The sequence below is a fragment of the Aspergillus costaricaensis genome, assembly GCF_003184835.1.
Source record: "Aspergillus costaricaensis CBS 115574 unplaced genomic scaffold BO79scaffold_10, whole genome shotgun sequence".
In the NCBI taxonomy this organism is placed as follows: domain Eukaryota; kingdom Fungi; phylum Ascomycota; class Eurotiomycetes; order Eurotiales; family Aspergillaceae; genus Aspergillus; species Aspergillus costaricensis.
In genome coordinates this window covers 356415-372482 of record NW_020291810.1, presented here as the reverse complement: position 1 = coordinate 372482, position 16068 = coordinate 356415, and the positions used below count along the sequence as shown (strand labels likewise).

General features: G+C 50.3%; 3 protein-coding genes across 3 annotated transcripts; 2 read left to right on the top strand and 1 right to left on the bottom strand.

The window, feature by feature from the left end:
• Positions 1 to 1548: 1548 nt before the first annotated feature.
• BO79DRAFT_226872 (uncharacterized protein) lies at positions 1549 to 9723 on the top strand (the record flags this gene model as incomplete). Its single annotated transcript, XM_025683828.1, has 12 exons — positions 1549 to 3240; positions 3300 to 3996; positions 4153 to 4482; positions 4554 to 4898; positions 5124 to 5273; positions 5322 to 5414; positions 5553 to 6071; positions 6107 to 6999; positions 7066 to 7263; positions 7297 to 8932; positions 8985 to 9622; positions 9679 to 9723. The coding sequence occupies 12 exons, from the start codon at positions 1549 to 1551 to the stop codon at positions 9721 to 9723; spliced, it is 7236 nt and encodes a 2411-aa protein (XP_025541360.1).
• A 1355-nt stretch (positions 9724 to 11078) lies between these two features.
• On the bottom strand, positions 11079 to 12595 carry BO79DRAFT_226871 (cytochrome P450; the record flags this gene model as incomplete). The annotated part of the gene is made up of 4 exons (XM_025683827.1): positions 11079 to 11234; positions 11289 to 11594; positions 11685 to 12210; positions 12282 to 12595. 4 exons carry the CDS (start codon positions 12593 to 12595, stop codon positions 11079 to 11081), a joined length of 1302 nt encoding a protein of 433 aa, XP_025541359.1.
• A 745-nt stretch (positions 12596 to 13340) lies between these two features.
• Positions 13341 to 15794, top strand: BO79DRAFT_253303 (lanosterol synthase; the record flags this gene model as incomplete). The annotated part of the gene is made up of 5 exons (XM_025685987.1): positions 13341 to 13559; positions 13624 to 14093; positions 14159 to 15404; positions 15454 to 15650; positions 15704 to 15794. The coding sequence occupies 5 exons, from the start codon at positions 13341 to 13343 to the stop codon at positions 15792 to 15794; spliced, it is 2223 nt and encodes a 740-aa protein (XP_025541358.1).
• Positions 15795 to 16068: the final 274 nt, after the last annotated feature.

The window sequence follows — 16068 nt, the reverse complement described above, 5'->3', positions numbered from 1 at the left end:
AGAGAAAACGCATGCAGAACCATCACTTTATACTACCAAGACAAGTGCAAATGTATGAAACTCAGTTCAGGCCATCTATATGTACGAGATGGAGGCGTATGCTAGTGAATTGGGAAGATGGTCCTATCTTACCCGTGCTTATCATAACTAGCCAGATAGTGCAACCCTATCTGGAACCACCTACATCTAGCACTTCATGCTCATCGTGGGATATGCCGGAAGTACTTAACTGAATTCCGGATTTGAAAGAGCTGTGGATTCGGGGGCCTAATGAGGATCCACCTCCTATTTAATCCCTCAACTAACGAACGTCATCTATTGGAAAGTGGGATACCGATAGCTGACTGGTCACTGGAAAAATCTTATCTATCCATCCTGGCAGGGAACTTGTGCGCGGGCTTACTCTACTGTTCTGAAGAAAGTCAAAGCAAGGGGCTATGGTGGAAAATATACCCATGTTACACGACCTGGGAATGAACATGTGCTGTGTGACCACAATGATGAAATATACCAATTCATGATGAGAGCTATACTTCATTAGAGGGGTGAGGGGTGCAAGGCGCTACAGTAAAGAAGACTGGGATAAACTGGTAGCAGCTGAAACCTACAATCTTATGTCCATCGAAAACACAGTCAGATGGTCTAGTACGGAATTCCTGCAGTCACACGTATCCTTTTTCACGGATCTTAGCCTTAGGGCTTCAGGGTTGGCAACACAAGGTAAGGAATTCTTACACAACATTTTCCAGGAATTTGAATCCCTTCATTCTCACATCATCCGCAGCGATATTCGACTTTCGAATTGGATCTACCAGCCCTCAAGGCTTCCAGGAGTGTCACAAGGACATTAAATGCCGGCAGCTTTTCTGTTGTGCAACCAACGAAGCAAGTCGGCCCTGTCGTAGTTGTTATCTTTGTGTACCAGTGACGTAGCTGAGTTATGACTTATATGCTGAAGCCTTTCCCATTAAGTACGTCGATCTGAAAGTCTATATAAAATGGTACAGCTGAAAGTAGATCGTACCTGGCACTATTCAGCACCTTATAGGTCTGCTATGACTGTTGGCCATGAGGAGAGCATACAGGAGCTTCCAATAGAATTGACTTTAGGCCAAACTCAAAGGCCACCCGATTCAGGTTCCCGACAGGACAATCCATGAATGGTATTGACTAAGAATCACGTCAGAATGGATGTATCGACGATGCTTATCTTCGACAGAAGCGCGCGTTCTATGGCCTGCCCTTTTTGTATGTTGATCATGGCCGTATAGTGGAGATTTTAGGCCGGAAACTCCATTGCCACTGCATCTTTCTTTAGGGGGGTGGACATGAGTGATGAGATAAATACTTGGGTCCAATTTCGTTCACATTTTTTTTTTCAAACCTGCCCTATGCCATGTCAGTACATACATAGAACTTTCCAGTTTAATTCATTACTTGATTATATATAGCGCCTACCTTTCTGAAGTGTTCTGAACATATTTGTTATATTCGATTTTTTTTTTTTTTTTTGGTTAGAAAGCAACCGTGTTGATAGGAAAACCAATCATGGCCAACGACGAGTTGATCCACAAGCTTACCTGGTCACCCGCCGCACTGTCCAAAGAGCCCTTAAGCATTGCACATGTGGTGTTTGTGGTCGCGGACAAGGAGAGTGAAAGCTTATCTGCGTACCAGACGCAGCTTGTCAACGAGGGTATCACCACAGTCATTACCGATGATGCAATGGAAATTGACCCCTTGATAACCCCGGAAACGATTGTCGTCTATGTCCCACCCACGGCTAAGACTAAGGATGAGTTATACGCGGCCGCAACTCAAGCATGCACCGGATTGATCAACGTTGCACAACAGCTCTATCGTAGCATCCTTTCCGCTAAGAGCGAGACAGTTAAGCTATTCCCTATTGTTGCAAAGGACCAGGGCATAGGCGACCTCGTATACGCTCCACTGCATGGCTTGTCGCGGGTGTCGAAGACTGAAATCCCAGAGATTTTTGGCGGCCTGTTTGAGGACGACCGCGGGTTCTTTCCGTTGTCCGCAGTGAAGTACGTACAGGGCTTCGATGTGGTTAGAGTCTGCGAAGGCGAAGCACGGGTCGCTTATCTTCAACCCTTTATGGATGAGCCCAGTGATAAGAAGGGACTTCAGCTACATGCAAACAGCTCGTACCTGATCACCGGAGGCACCGGAGGTATAGGCCTGGCAACAGCAACTTGGCTGGCGCAGCGAGGCGCCCGGAACATAGTACTTGTGTCCCGCCGTGGCCTTCCACCAAGCAGTGACAGCAAGCCAGCTGAGGCAAATAGCGCGGACCCAATCTCGCGTATTGCCAAGCTCAAGGCTGTGGGCGTTTCGGTACATGTGCTGGCTGATGATATCAGCAAGCCCAACGCTGATGTGACACTAAGCCAAGCCATCAACGACTTGGGTATTCCACCGATAAAGGGAGTCATTCACGCAGCCGGTACCGCGGGTTACCATACGCTGACGCGATGCACTCCTGCTGATATTGCGGACAACTTAGCGCCGAAAGTGATCGGCAGCTTGAATCTAGACTCACTCTTCCCACCCAGGACTCTGGACTTCTTCGTATTCACTTCTTCAGTTAGACAGCTTGTCGGATTTCAAGGACAGTTGGCATACGCACCCTCCAATGCCTTCCTGGACGCACTGGCAGCCCACCGAAGGCGCCATGGTGATAACAGCATGGCTATCTTATGGACTGGCTGGCAGGGAACAGGCGTCTGGAATCAGAGCAAGGCAGCAATGCGAAGGCTCAACAAGGCCTCTACTTCGAAGGGAATAGCAGACATCAGTCCGGACGGGGCATTTGCGGCGTGGGACCACATAGCCAGCCTTAAGACTGACCACGCAGTGGTGGTGCGCGTTTTGGAACTCGATGATGATGAGCCCGTACGACATCCTATACTTAAAGACGTCACACCTCGAAAACAAGCACATCAACTCACCACTATGAATTACAAGGATTACCCTAAGCATGCAATTGCGGTGATAGGCATGGCTTGTCGTACAGCTGCTGGGAACACTGAGAATGATCTTTGGCAGGCCATCCTGGAGGGCAAGAGTATAGTGCATGAGGTAGACGAGAAGCGATTCCCCGGTGTGGTCCGCGATGGCAAGATGTGGGGAAGCTTTATGTCTGATATTGACTCATTCGATCATCAATTTTTCCAAAGATCCAAGCGGGAAGCCGCTGCTTCAGACCCGCACCAGCGAGTGCTCTTGAAACTGCGTACCACGCACTCGAATCGGCGGGTTACTTTGGACCGGGCCAGCAACAGGGAGAAACTCACGACCCAGATAGCCACACAACTGGCTGCTTCATCGGAATGAGCGCTCCTGACCACATCTTACATTTGGCGAGCAATCCCCACCCACCTTACACGGGACTGGGCATGATGCGATCATTCGTGGCTGGCCGATTGAGCCATTACTTTGGCTGGACGGGCCCCTCACACACTATTGATACAGCTTGCTCGTCGGCTATGGTTGCCATTCACCAAGCCTGCCGTGCTATTCAGGTTGGTGAGTGCACGCGGGCCGTCGCGGGTGGTGTTCATCTACTTTTGAACATGGAAAGCTCTGACGCACTGCGTGCCAGCGGGTTCACCAACGAAACCGGGACCTGCAAAGCGTTCGACTCGCGGGCTGATGGGTATTGTCGTGGGGAGGGCGTTGGCGTTGTCATATCGAAGCCTTTGGCACGGGCCTTACAAGATGGGGACAACATCCAAGGTGTGCTACTAGCCACCGGTAACAACCAAAACATCAACAGCACCAGCATCACCAACCCTGTTTTGGCGAGCCAGGTGGCGTTATACAAAGATGTGCTGGGACGCGCTGGAGTCAAGCCAGCAGATGTCTCCTATGTCGAGACTCACGGAACGGGCACGCGCGCCGGCGATCCTGTCGAAATCCAGGGTATTCGAGAGGTATTCGGTGGGAAGGATAGACCATCAATCTTGACTATTGGTGCGGTCAAGGCCAACGTGAGCCATGCTGAAGGAGCTTCGGGCGTGGTATCTTTGATCAAGGTGCTGCTCATGATGAAACACGGCAAGATACCGGGGCAGGCTGAGCTACATGCATTGAACCCAAATATTCCGGCCCTTGAGCCTGATTGAATAGCTATACCGACGTCTCCGCGCGAATGGCGCGATGGTATGCGCCTGGCCGTGGTCAACAATTACGGTGCTTCGGGCAATAATGCTAGCGCTGTCGTTGCGCCGCCGCCTCTTCAGCAATCTTCGGCATCGCCAACGCTCCCATCCGCTTCTACCTGGCCTGTTTTTATTTCCGCCGCTTCACGTGCTAGCCTATTGGAGTACTGCAATACATTGAGTCGCAAGATTATCGAAGAATCACCTGCTCCTGAGTTGTTTCCTCACCTGTCTTTTGCTTTGGCGACGAGACAGAACCGTCAGCTTCGGCATCTCTTCTGTACATCAGCGACTTCATGTAAGATACTTACAGATCCTTTTTCTCAATGCTTCTAGAAGTGAACAGCTGACATCCTGTACTAAACGCAGTGAGCAATATACAATCCCAGCTTTCCGACCCAGAGAAGAATATTGTCCCCTCACCACAACCAAAGCCAGTCGTGCTCCTTTTCAGTGGACAGAACGGCGATACCGTGCCTTCAGTTGGACCGCTATATGAGAGCAGTCTGTTATTTCGAACTCATCTGCACCGGTGCGAGGATGTGATGCAGTCGCTTGGGCTCCCAAGTCTTTTCCCAGTTATCCTTCAGGCAATCCAAGGCGGGGCTGATCTCATCCTCCGGCACATTAGCATGTTCGCCATTCAGTACTCGTGTGGAATGTCGTGGGTTGACTCTGGAGTAAAGCCCCAGGCTCTTTGCGGACACTCCTTGGGCGAGTGGGCTGCACTCGTGATTTCAGGCGCCATAATACTCGAATCAGGCATAAAGATTGTATCTGGGTACGTTTTCCTCGCTGTCTTCGCATCCGCAGTCCCTATGCTGAACAACATCTCTCGGTTAATGGCTTTTACTAACATATCTCTATATCAGTAAGCACAAACCTACTCGACGATTTATACCTAAACTTCGATTACAGGAGACTTTTAACAGCTCATAGGCCGAGCAGCTCTTATCAAGGAGCTTTGGAGCGATGACCCCGGATCGATGGTAGCAATCGAAGCTAATTTGGTCGGTACTAACACAACCCCAGAAAGACACTTAGAGCCATTTTACAAGATTCATCCAGGCATAAAGCTGGATATAGCGTGTGATAAATGGTCCTAACAACTATGCGGCGAAAAGATCCGTTTCAAAGTCTTGAGAGGCATGCATGCGTACCATTCCAGCATGGCAGACATAATCGTGGATGAGTGCGCCAAGCTGTCGGCTTCGATACAATTTCAGGTAAGTTTATGAGACAGTCCCTGGTTGCACCATTCACTAGACCAATAACCCTGGGCAGGAGCCAATATTACCCTTTGAATCCTGCCACGAAACCGCTTGGACGGGTCCTGGACCTAACGTGGTCGCCCGCAACACCCGTCAGCCTGTATATTTTGGCCAAGCGATGTCACGCATAGTCGACCGTCTGGGGGCGTGCACATTCCTGGAAGCCGGCGTAAATGGCCCCATAGTCGCGATGGCACGGAGCGCGTTGCCACAGGCCCCAGCTCAAGGGAATCACACCTTCCTGGGCATCAGTGGGAGGGACCTGGTGCGATCACTGGCCAATGCCACGGTCACGCTGTGGAAGACCGGGCAGACAAACGTGCAATATTGGCTTTTCCACCAACCCAATGTCAGCGGACGAGCTACCGGCCTGTGGCCCTGCCACCCTATCATTTTGAAAAGCACAGGCACTGGCTGGATTACCACGGTCTGTCTGATGACAGAGATAAGAAGACTGGAGAGAACGGGCCAGAACATCCAGCTGTTTGTCCTCATTGTCAGAGAGACACCGCTGATCGTCCGTTTATCAAGCAAGACAAGTCTCACACCCAGAAGGCGGGCGAGTCGGTTTTCACTATCGACATGCACAGTAGGCGCTATCAAGATCTCGTCAAGGGTCACGTCGTGGTCGGGACCGCGATATGTCCACAGCCTCAGTGTATCTGGAGCTGGCTGCGCATTCTGTTGCCTTATTGCTGAACAATAAGATAACGTCCAGCATAGTGGTAGACGACATACATTTCAAGGCCCCCTTGAGTTTGGATACGCAGCGTTCCGTGAAGCTGACACTGACAAACAAGCAACGGTACACGTGGGGGTTTGAATTCATCTCCAACAAGGATGAAAAGTCAATATTGCACGCTATTGGCAACATCTCACTCAGAGACAACAGCAGTGGAAAGGCTGAGGAAGAACAAGAAATGAAAGACAAGTGGACCCGCATGATTAACCTACTCGATAATGATCCCGACACGGACGCTTTGCGCGGTGCAATGGTATATAAAGTGTTCGGTAATATGGTGAAGCACGCAGCTGCATACCGCGGCTTGCGGCATTTGGTTGGAAAAGGCACCGAAGGCGCAGCGGACATCTCCATACCGGTGAAGGAACTCAATACTGTGGCTAGAACACCCAACGATAATGTTGTTTATGCTCTTGTGATGAACAACTTCCTCGAAGTCCCGGGTGCATATATTAACTGCTTAAACGTCTTTGGTGACGAGGATGACAGCAAGGCTTATATTTGTACGAGCTTGGGGTCTGTGGGCCCTCTTAACAAGCTCTCAGACGGCAGATATTACAGGGTATATGCGCAGATCGTCCGGCAGAGCTCCAATGAGGCTATATTAGTTGTATTGGCCTTTGATTCACAGACTATGGAATTAGTCTTGTCTGCCAAAGACATCAAATTCTCAGGGATCTCCACCGGCACGTTGACCAAGTTACTGGCCGGCGCGGATCCCAATTCAACGGCCAACGGTCACACTGGCCCATCGCAAGTTGCGGAAACACCTGAATCCTGGCAACCAACGGAATCAAACCCTGTCACAAATTCTAAGATGGCCAATGGAATCAAGACAGATTCATCAGGTGTGCTCGAAATAGTACAGGGGACGCTAAGCCGGGCCCTTGATGTTCCTGTCGCAGAAGTGACCAAGGGTGCCTCGCTCGAGGAGCTCGGTGTCGACTCGCTAATCAGCTCAGAGATATTGGCTAGTATCCATGACTCTCTTCAAGTCAGTATTTCTGTCGATGATTTTGCTGCAGCTACCGACGTTGCCTCCCTATGTGAGTTGATCTCTGCCCGGGTAGGCAGCCACGCGACCAATACGGGAGGCCAGGACGATGAAGTTCTTCTGGGGCCAGAACATGTCTCAGAGACTGATAAAGATGAGAATTCTGACTGGCAAAAGACCGCTATCGAGATACTTGGTCGGTCTCTCGACGTACCGGTGGCAGACATTCAGATGGATTCTCAGCTTGAGGAGCTCGGCGCCGATTCGCTCATTGCGGCGGAGATAGCCAGCAACATCAATGATGCACTGAATCTGACTATCTCGTCGACCGACTTTGCTTCTTTGACAAATGTGAGATCGTTGTGTGACCTCATTACGCATGTTTCGGGGCGCGTGCCAACGCAGGCCACTGCTGCATCTCCATCAGGAAATACCACTTCAGAGATGAGTAACGGGGTAGCTTCAAACGGCCATCCAACCACTCAATATGAGGACAATAGCCAGATATACGCGAAGGATAATGCAGAGCTAATCCATGAAGTTTTCCAGAAATTTCGCCGCGGCTTTGATTCTCATGCAAAAGAGGTCAAACTGGCAGGCTTCTGGGACAATGTATACCCAAGGCAATTAAGCGTTGTGACAGCCTACATCCTCGAAGCGTTCGAGAGACTCGGATGCCCTCTCAAAATTTTCAGTCAAGGAGAAACGCTCCCTCCACTACACAGCACGCTGCATAAGTACCAAAGAGAGGTATCGCGGCTATGGGAGATCCTGGAAGAAGCTGGCCTCGTCGAGATGCACGGTGGTACTTTTATACGGGGTTCTGCACCTCACGTACAAGATAAATCAGCCAATGATCTGAACACTGATCTCTTATTGAACTATCCTCAGTACACATCAGCACTTGGTTTGCTTGATCTTCTCGGACCGCAACTGGCTGAGTGCCTCACCGGAAAGGCCGAGGCTACCTCTATCCTATACGATAGCGACAAGGGCAGGAAGCTTCTTGAGAGCTTCTATGCCAACGATCCTGGTCTTCTTGCGGCCAACCGGGTGCTTGGCGATTTTTTCTCCACGATTATGAAGGCTAGAACATCCGACGAACCCTTCCGCGTGCTCGAAATTGGCACCGGGCTTGGCAGCTCCGCCAGGCATCTCCTCTCACAGCTTCAATCCTGCGGCGTGCCTTTTACGTACACATTGTCTGATTCTTCTGTGGCACTGCTGAGGCGTTCCAAAGCGAGACTACAGGACATCGAAGGATTGGAGTTCCGCCAATATGACATCGGGGAAGACCCTCCCGTGGACCTGCTGGGACGCTACCACGCCGTGATATCTAACAGCTATGTCCATGCGACGCGCAACCTGCAGAACAGCCTCGCCAACATCCGCAAGTTGGTGCGGCCCAACGATGGATGTGTGGCGCTGATAGAGCCAACACAAAGACTAGCCTGGTATGACCTCGTTTGGGGCTTGCTCGATGGGTGGTGGCAGTTCGAGGATGACCGCACACACGCACTGCAAAGCCCGTGGGCATGGAGAAGTGCCCTGCAGAACGCCGGGTTTGCACACGTTGACTGGTCTGAGAGCTCCAGTCGTGAGTCTCGTACTGTTCGGGTGATCTGCGGGATGACAGCTGAACCGGAGAGGCGATGTCCGGCCGAGGCAACGTCTATGCTCTTGCACCGGGGGACTTCTGCGTCTGGAAAACGAAATCTGTTCCTGGCCCCGGACGGTTTTGGTTCTGGAGCCGTGTTCGGGCAGTCTGGGACCATTGCTCGGCAGCGTTAAAGACATTTCTGTCTACGCGCTCAATAGTCCCTTCATGCATAGTAAGCCTGACCTGGATAAGCCGCTAACCATTGAGGAACTCGCTGCCATCTACGTGGGCGAAATCAAGCGCCGACAGCCTGAGGGCCCATATCTGTTGGGCGGATATTCTGTCGGTGGCGTGTTAGCCTTTGAGGCGGCACGACAACTTCTCGAAGACGGCAACTACGTCGGGAAATTATTTCTGATCGACACTGCATGTCCGACATTCATCCGTTACTTCCCCAACGCCCTGGTCATGTTCCTAGATTCCATCGAGCAAGTGCGCGTGAGGAATGGCAGTGAGTTCCGACCAAACCGCCAAGGCAGATTGGTGGCGAACGATCACTTCTTCTTGGCCCGGCAGCAGATGCGAGCATATCAGGTGCGCAGGCTACCTGGACGGAAGATGCCGCAGGTAGTGCTGATCTCTGCGAAAGAGGGTGCGGACAAGCAGGAAGGAGTGCCTCGCCCGGCATTTCTGCCGGAAGACGAGAAGGCCGTGGACTGGTTTCTGAATGATCGTACCGACAACGGATATTTTGGTTGGAACGAGGTTCTGGACGATATCAAGGTGGTTCGGGCCGACGGTAACCATTTCACCATGATGTTGCCCTCAATGGTAGGTTCAACTCGAGCATTTCCATTATCATAGTAATGGCTGACACGGAAGCACAGATCAGTGGATGGGGCGCGGAACTCGCTAGCATGTTGGAGGAATAGGTACTGCCAGTCGTCAATCTTTGTTAGACGTGCACTGTGTATGGTTCGAGAAGGAATTTAGTCGCGTCAGACAGCCCAGACACTGCCTAATGTCAGGACAGTGCCATAAAGATGTATTTGGTGTGCTCTTAAGATAGCAATATAGATGAATCGAGACTATGCAGCACCCTGCCAAACTGGTGTTGCCGATAGGGAGCCACCAGGAAGCGGAACACTCATATTAACCTTTTATGACATTCTCCTTATCAATGTAGTTGATATATAAGCTAGCACATACGACCACAGGGTGTGGAAAACAGGGCTTCCCGTCCGCTCAGCCGTACTTAAGCCACACGCCGGGAGGTTAGTAGTTGGGTGGGTGACCACCAGCGAATCCCTTCTGTTGTATGTTTTTTTTGTTTTAGATTTATGCTAATTTCTCACTCCATGATGCGTGGAAACCGGTTGCTTTACCGATTGATGGGGTCAGGGGGCGATGAACAATGGTCATGTGTGGAACTCGGGCTCTTACAACCCTGGGGTTTACTCGTGACCCTCCAAAACCAGCGTTCTCCTGTATCAACTAGAGCATAGCTAAGGACGTACAAAAATCAACGAGATTGAAATGAGAATTCCTTTACTGGGTCTCAGCATCTTCGCAGACGTGTTGTCGGCCACGGCGATTGGTGGGGGGTCTTCACATTCACGAAATACCATCTAAGACCCTTATGACTACCATAGCATTCCGCAGTGTATATGCTTACCAGTGGAGGAGGTTACAGTTTTGAATCTCCACCATGAAATTTACGTAGAACACTTTTAGTTTCAAGAAGACAATATGTCCCCTACCTAGCGCTCCCACCTACAACACCTTAAACACGCATGTCATTATCATCAAAGAACATTACGTAGCATCCATGGCATCTTCCTTTGGATTGGTTCGATTCATATCCGTTGTCCGATACCCTGCTTGCTGCACCATCCCGACCCATATGGCCACCATACCTGAGGTGGTGAACGAGTCTGATGTAAACTGCAGTGGGTGTTGCGGTGTTGCCTTGATCTGAACAACAAGGTCTCCTCATGACCGGCGGGTACATCGAAGCCGCACTGGCGACTCCGGATGGGCTGCAGTATGTATCCGGTCCATGGACGGCGCAGGAGCCTGATTAATAGGACTGCCATGCTCATCGCATAGAGTAATATCGAACCTAGTGAGAAAGCTCGCTACTACTATCGTCGCTTCAATATTCACATGCTGGAAACGGTTAACCCTCGCCTTTGTTATCACTAATGGGAACTCTTACTCTTCGACCGACTTTGCATGTATAGGGTCAAGGTTCGTGTTAGTATCCATTGTTGCGAACAAGTGAAGGTCACTCACGGCATTTCCGACGCCCTGCGCCAAAACCAGCAAAGGCATGGGCTTCTTTCGCGTACTCTGCACGATCCGACAGAAAGCGTCCAGGATCCCACCGATCCGGATTGGGGTAGACGTCTGGGTCACGGCTCGTTTCTTGTAACTCGTATGTCTGGGTCGATTGTCAGGGGGGCTTGAAAGAGTTTGCCGAGCGGTCCAAACTTACCACATATGCCCCTGGTGGTATTATCTCGCCTGTGTCTCCGATCTGGACATCAGTTGTGCTGATGTTCTTACGGAACTCCACCAATAGAAGCGATAGTCGAACGCTCTCTAGGAGACAGGCGTGGAGAACGGGAAACTCGTGTTCCCAGGTTTGCAGATCCAGGGATCGGAGGACTTGCTCCACGCCCTCACCATCTTTGCGGTGTCTGAGGATTACCTGGTCCACTTCCCCACGGGCTCGAGCCATCCAATATGCATTGGTAGCAAGCCCTGTCAGTATCCATGAAACTACCGTGGGAGAATTCCCCTGGCTCGCAAATACAGTAGACATCAAAGCCTAGTGAAACCAAAATTAGCCTTCTTGCGAGAGGATAGTCTTCTGATGTTCTCTTCTTACTTGTACTATTGCTATCGTCCTCCGACCTCTCTCGAACATATCATGAAGCATGTCTTCCCCTCCAGGATGTAGCTTGTTGTGTTGTTGCTGCTTCTGTTTATGGATGATGCGCCATGTAATGACATACAGCCGCCCGGCGGCGATCATCGCGGGAATGTGTAATGGGTTAAGCAGCGGCGGAACCAGAAGGTCGATGGCCGGAAAGGTTTGCGCTGTTATACTAATGAGGTCACTCACCTTCCTTGACAGCTCCGGGAAGTGCACCACTTCATCAAGTCCCAGTGCGGCCATGGTGGTCTGCGCGAACAACCACTTAAGTTCCTGAAAAGGATTAATCAGACCTCTTGCCGCAATGCGGTCTAAGGCCGCGGTAGTGCACGCTCCTATGACTTGGGGCGTGGAGTTCAAGGCCTGACTGCGCATCAGGGCCCTACGCAATGTGGATCTGAGACATGATGTATGGGTATCACTGGATGGATTGTCAATCTGCCTAACGATTCCGGCAAAAGGCAAAAGCAGGAGAATGCTGGGGTTGTCTCTCAAAGTTAGCGAGCTGCTCGAAGTTGTCGGGACGGGAGAGAGGGGTGATGAGCGAACCCTTCGTCCATATCAAGATCCCGGCTCTCGAAAAAGGTCTTGCGACCCTGAGGGCCCGACAGGCCCACGATGCGGTGTTGGCCCAGATAATAGCTATAGTTTCCCCTGGCGGAAGCTGCCTTATTATCATGACAAAATCCTGCCCGATTGAAGAAGAATTGAAAGGCACCCACTACCGGGTATCCCGGGACAAGCCTAGGGGCGTTGGTGGGAAAGGGGGTCTTCCAGAGTAGCTTTAACAAACGTATAAGGCCAGCGAAGATAAATAAATAAAACGCCTGGATGGGGAGGTGGATTGATAGTAGACTAAACATGTTTTCGATGCTTTGTTGAAGTCAATCACAATTTACCTGCTTGCGAAGTCTGCCATATCCACCTCTTTATATAGAAATCTCTTTGAGGTAAAGACAGAGAAGATGTTTCATTAATAGATGTGAAAGATGACCTTGTGTATCGGAAGACTACATTTGTATTGCATCCATTATTGAAGTATACATGGAACCGGCGATGGGCGGTGAGTTGATCAGCCTGACAGATCGATCGCTGCATGCACCTGATGCCGATGAGCGGCAATCAGAACGCAATGGCAAGCATATGAAATAAATTACAGTAGGCTAATCAGGACGGAGAAACATCACACGGAAATCCCTCGAGTCGTCACCGGACAACTTCGTGCTTGTCAATTTCCGCCGCCCCAGTTAGATTTCGGATCTTATGTGCAGCTACACCGCTTCATACCCCACATATATATTGAAGCACTTAAGCATTAAATTTGCAGCGGAGGAAAAAAGAGATGATCTTTATTGCAGATAAGTGTGTTGTCTTGTCAATTGCAAGCCAGAACGAGTAGGTGAATGACATTCTACTCGTAATTAAACGGCCTTTTCCCCTCCCGTGCTGGCCAAATTTGTAATTGCTGGCCTGAGCATGTAGCTACATGCCATAGCGAGCTTTGGCAATTGTGGCTCGAATTATATGACCGGTCGCACCTGTTTATCACCTTATAATAACTAATACCCCCCATCCTCAACTTCATGTTGACATTCGCCATCCTACATCATGGCAAGCAAGTACACATTGAAACTGAAGAACTGTTTAGGTGAGGGGAACAATGATGGGACACGTCAATCATATACCAAACGGACCGACACCGAGGGATGGCATCTGATCGTGACCCAAGATTCGGGACGTCTGAGATGGGTTTACGTGAAAGACAGGGAGAAGCGCAAGGCTCGACCCCAGGATGCTACGAGCAGGTTTTTCTTGAATATCCCGATGGTATGTTGAAGGTAGCCCTAATACTATGATACTCGTGAATCTGAGCTGAACAATCTATATCTAGGGCCACCAAAGCTCCCCGCGCCCTGCCAACACGGTCTCTGAGGCCATCTACAAGGGTGTCAAGTTTCACACTAACACGCAGGTCCGTGATCTGGGCTGTTGGGCAGCTGACTTGAGCTGTATCTTCTTTGTGACTCCAATGCTGGTCATGACATGGTACATCACAGGTGCTCGAATCGATGAGGCTTACGTCATTGAATTGATTCGCTTCATGTTCAACTGTCAAAACCCAGATAACGGTGGCTGGGCGACATATTTGGAGGAGGACCCTTCGCCGATGGGGACTACATTGGTTTATATTGCACTACGACTCATGGGGGTCCCACCTGACAATGAGCGTCTCCGGAAAGCGCGCGAATTCTATCTCAGCCACGGGGGAGCGCTCTACCTGCCGGCCTGGGCCAAGTTCTGGCTTGCTCTACTGGGGCTGTATGACTGGGCGGGTACTGACCCATACCCTGTTGAGATGTGGTGAGTTCTTTGTTGCTCAAACTTCTTTCGGGGCTGATTGTATGACTATACTGACTGAATGCCAGGCTCCTACCCAAGTGGTTTCCACTCAGCCCATGGAATTGGTTTGTGATTCCACGCCAAGTCTACCTGCCAATGTGTTACCTCTCATCTCGACGATTCACGTTGCCAACCAATGATCTCTTAGATGAGATTCGGGCGGAGCTGTTTCCACAAGAATTCTCTGCTGTTAATTTCGCCGCATACGAAGGACTGGTGCGACCGTCTAAGCGGCATCAAGCAAAGAGTTGGATACTGCACATCTTGAATTGGATCCTTACTCATGTGTGGAATCCATGGCTCTGCCCCAGCTTTCTGAAGAAAAAGGCAGAAGAACGAGCGTGGGACATCGTGCTCAATATGGATAAAGCGAGCAACTCGACCGGAATCATCAGTATGGACGCCTGGCTGAATATGATCGCTGTCTATTGTGGCGAGGGGCCTAACTCGCCCACTCTAAAAAACATGCAGGAAACAAGTCTAGAGTATCTCTGGATGGGTTCGTCGGGAATGCAGTCTATGAGTATCCATGGGGGACACGCGTGGGACACATCGTTGGCACTGCAGACGCTGGTGTACACAGGTCTCGCCGAACACAAAGATTTCCAAACTAACACGCAGCGAGCTTACGAGTATCTCATACAGCAGCAGCTCGTGAATGACTGGGATGATGCTAGTATCTGTCATCGTCCTAGCCGTCTCGGGGCCTGGTCCTTTACGACCCGTTACCATGGCAGCCCCTGTTCCGATTGCACAGCTGAGTCTTTGAAAGCCATCTTGATGGTCGAGATGAAACTGGGTTCACGACAAATGAAGGAAGCAAACCTCCGATTAGCGGTGGATAATCTCCTAATGATACAGAATCACAGCGGGGGCTATAGCAGCTTTGAACCTATCGCCGCAGGTAATTGGCTGGAGTACTTCAATGGGACCGAAATGTTTGGACAGGTGATGACAGAACATGATTATGTCGAGTGCACGTCCTCTTGTGTCACAGCACTTGCTCTTTTCAGGGCTCGGAGCAGCGAATATCGGCGCAATGAGGTCGATCGAGCCATTGAGCGGGGTGTGAAATTCGTGGAGACAAGCCAGCGCGATGACGGAAGCTGGATGGCCTCTTGGGGAATCACATTCACCTATGGTGCTTTCTTTGCCATGGAAGCCTTACACCATGGAGGCCGGACATATGAGAACTCTAGCGTGGTCAGAGCAGGATGTCGCTTCTTACTAGACATGCGAGAGTCTGACGGCGGGTGGGGAGAAACACTGGAGGTAGGTACATAACCTTTCTCGTGTCATGGAGCTAACCAGTAGCGTTTAGTCTCGTATGGTCGGCGCATATGTACATGCGCCTAGATCACACACTGTACAGACTGCATGGTCGTGCCTCGCGTTGATGTATGCCGGTTATCCCGACCCGGAGCCCATAAAACGAGGAATCTATCTTATTATCAGCCGACAAAAGCCAAATGGAAAGTGGGAACAAGAATATCCCGTTGGCAGTGGAATGCTCACATGGTATGTTTGCCAGCGTTGTTTGGAAATTCAAGATCCAAACTGACCAGCTGCAGTCATATTCAATATCACAACTACATATACTCGTTTCCCATCCGCGCACTGGCGATGTATGAAAAGCTGTACGGAAACGGGCCTAACATTTGATCATCAGTACAAGATGTATTCGCTTTGGTTGGAATGATACATGATGGAATGAAGGATAAATTCCAAATATACTGTTGGGAAACTGCATAGCTCGGTTTATGTATGTGTTTTGATTCGTACAATATGCAGAACATTTAGGTGCAAAAGAACACAGAAGGATATCTTCCATCTAATGTTGTAGAGTATAACGATGACATGACGGAGTTATATGCGTAGGTAATAAACGATCTTCATTTTCCCCCTGCCCAACGAGCCATGCACATCTCCGAGACCA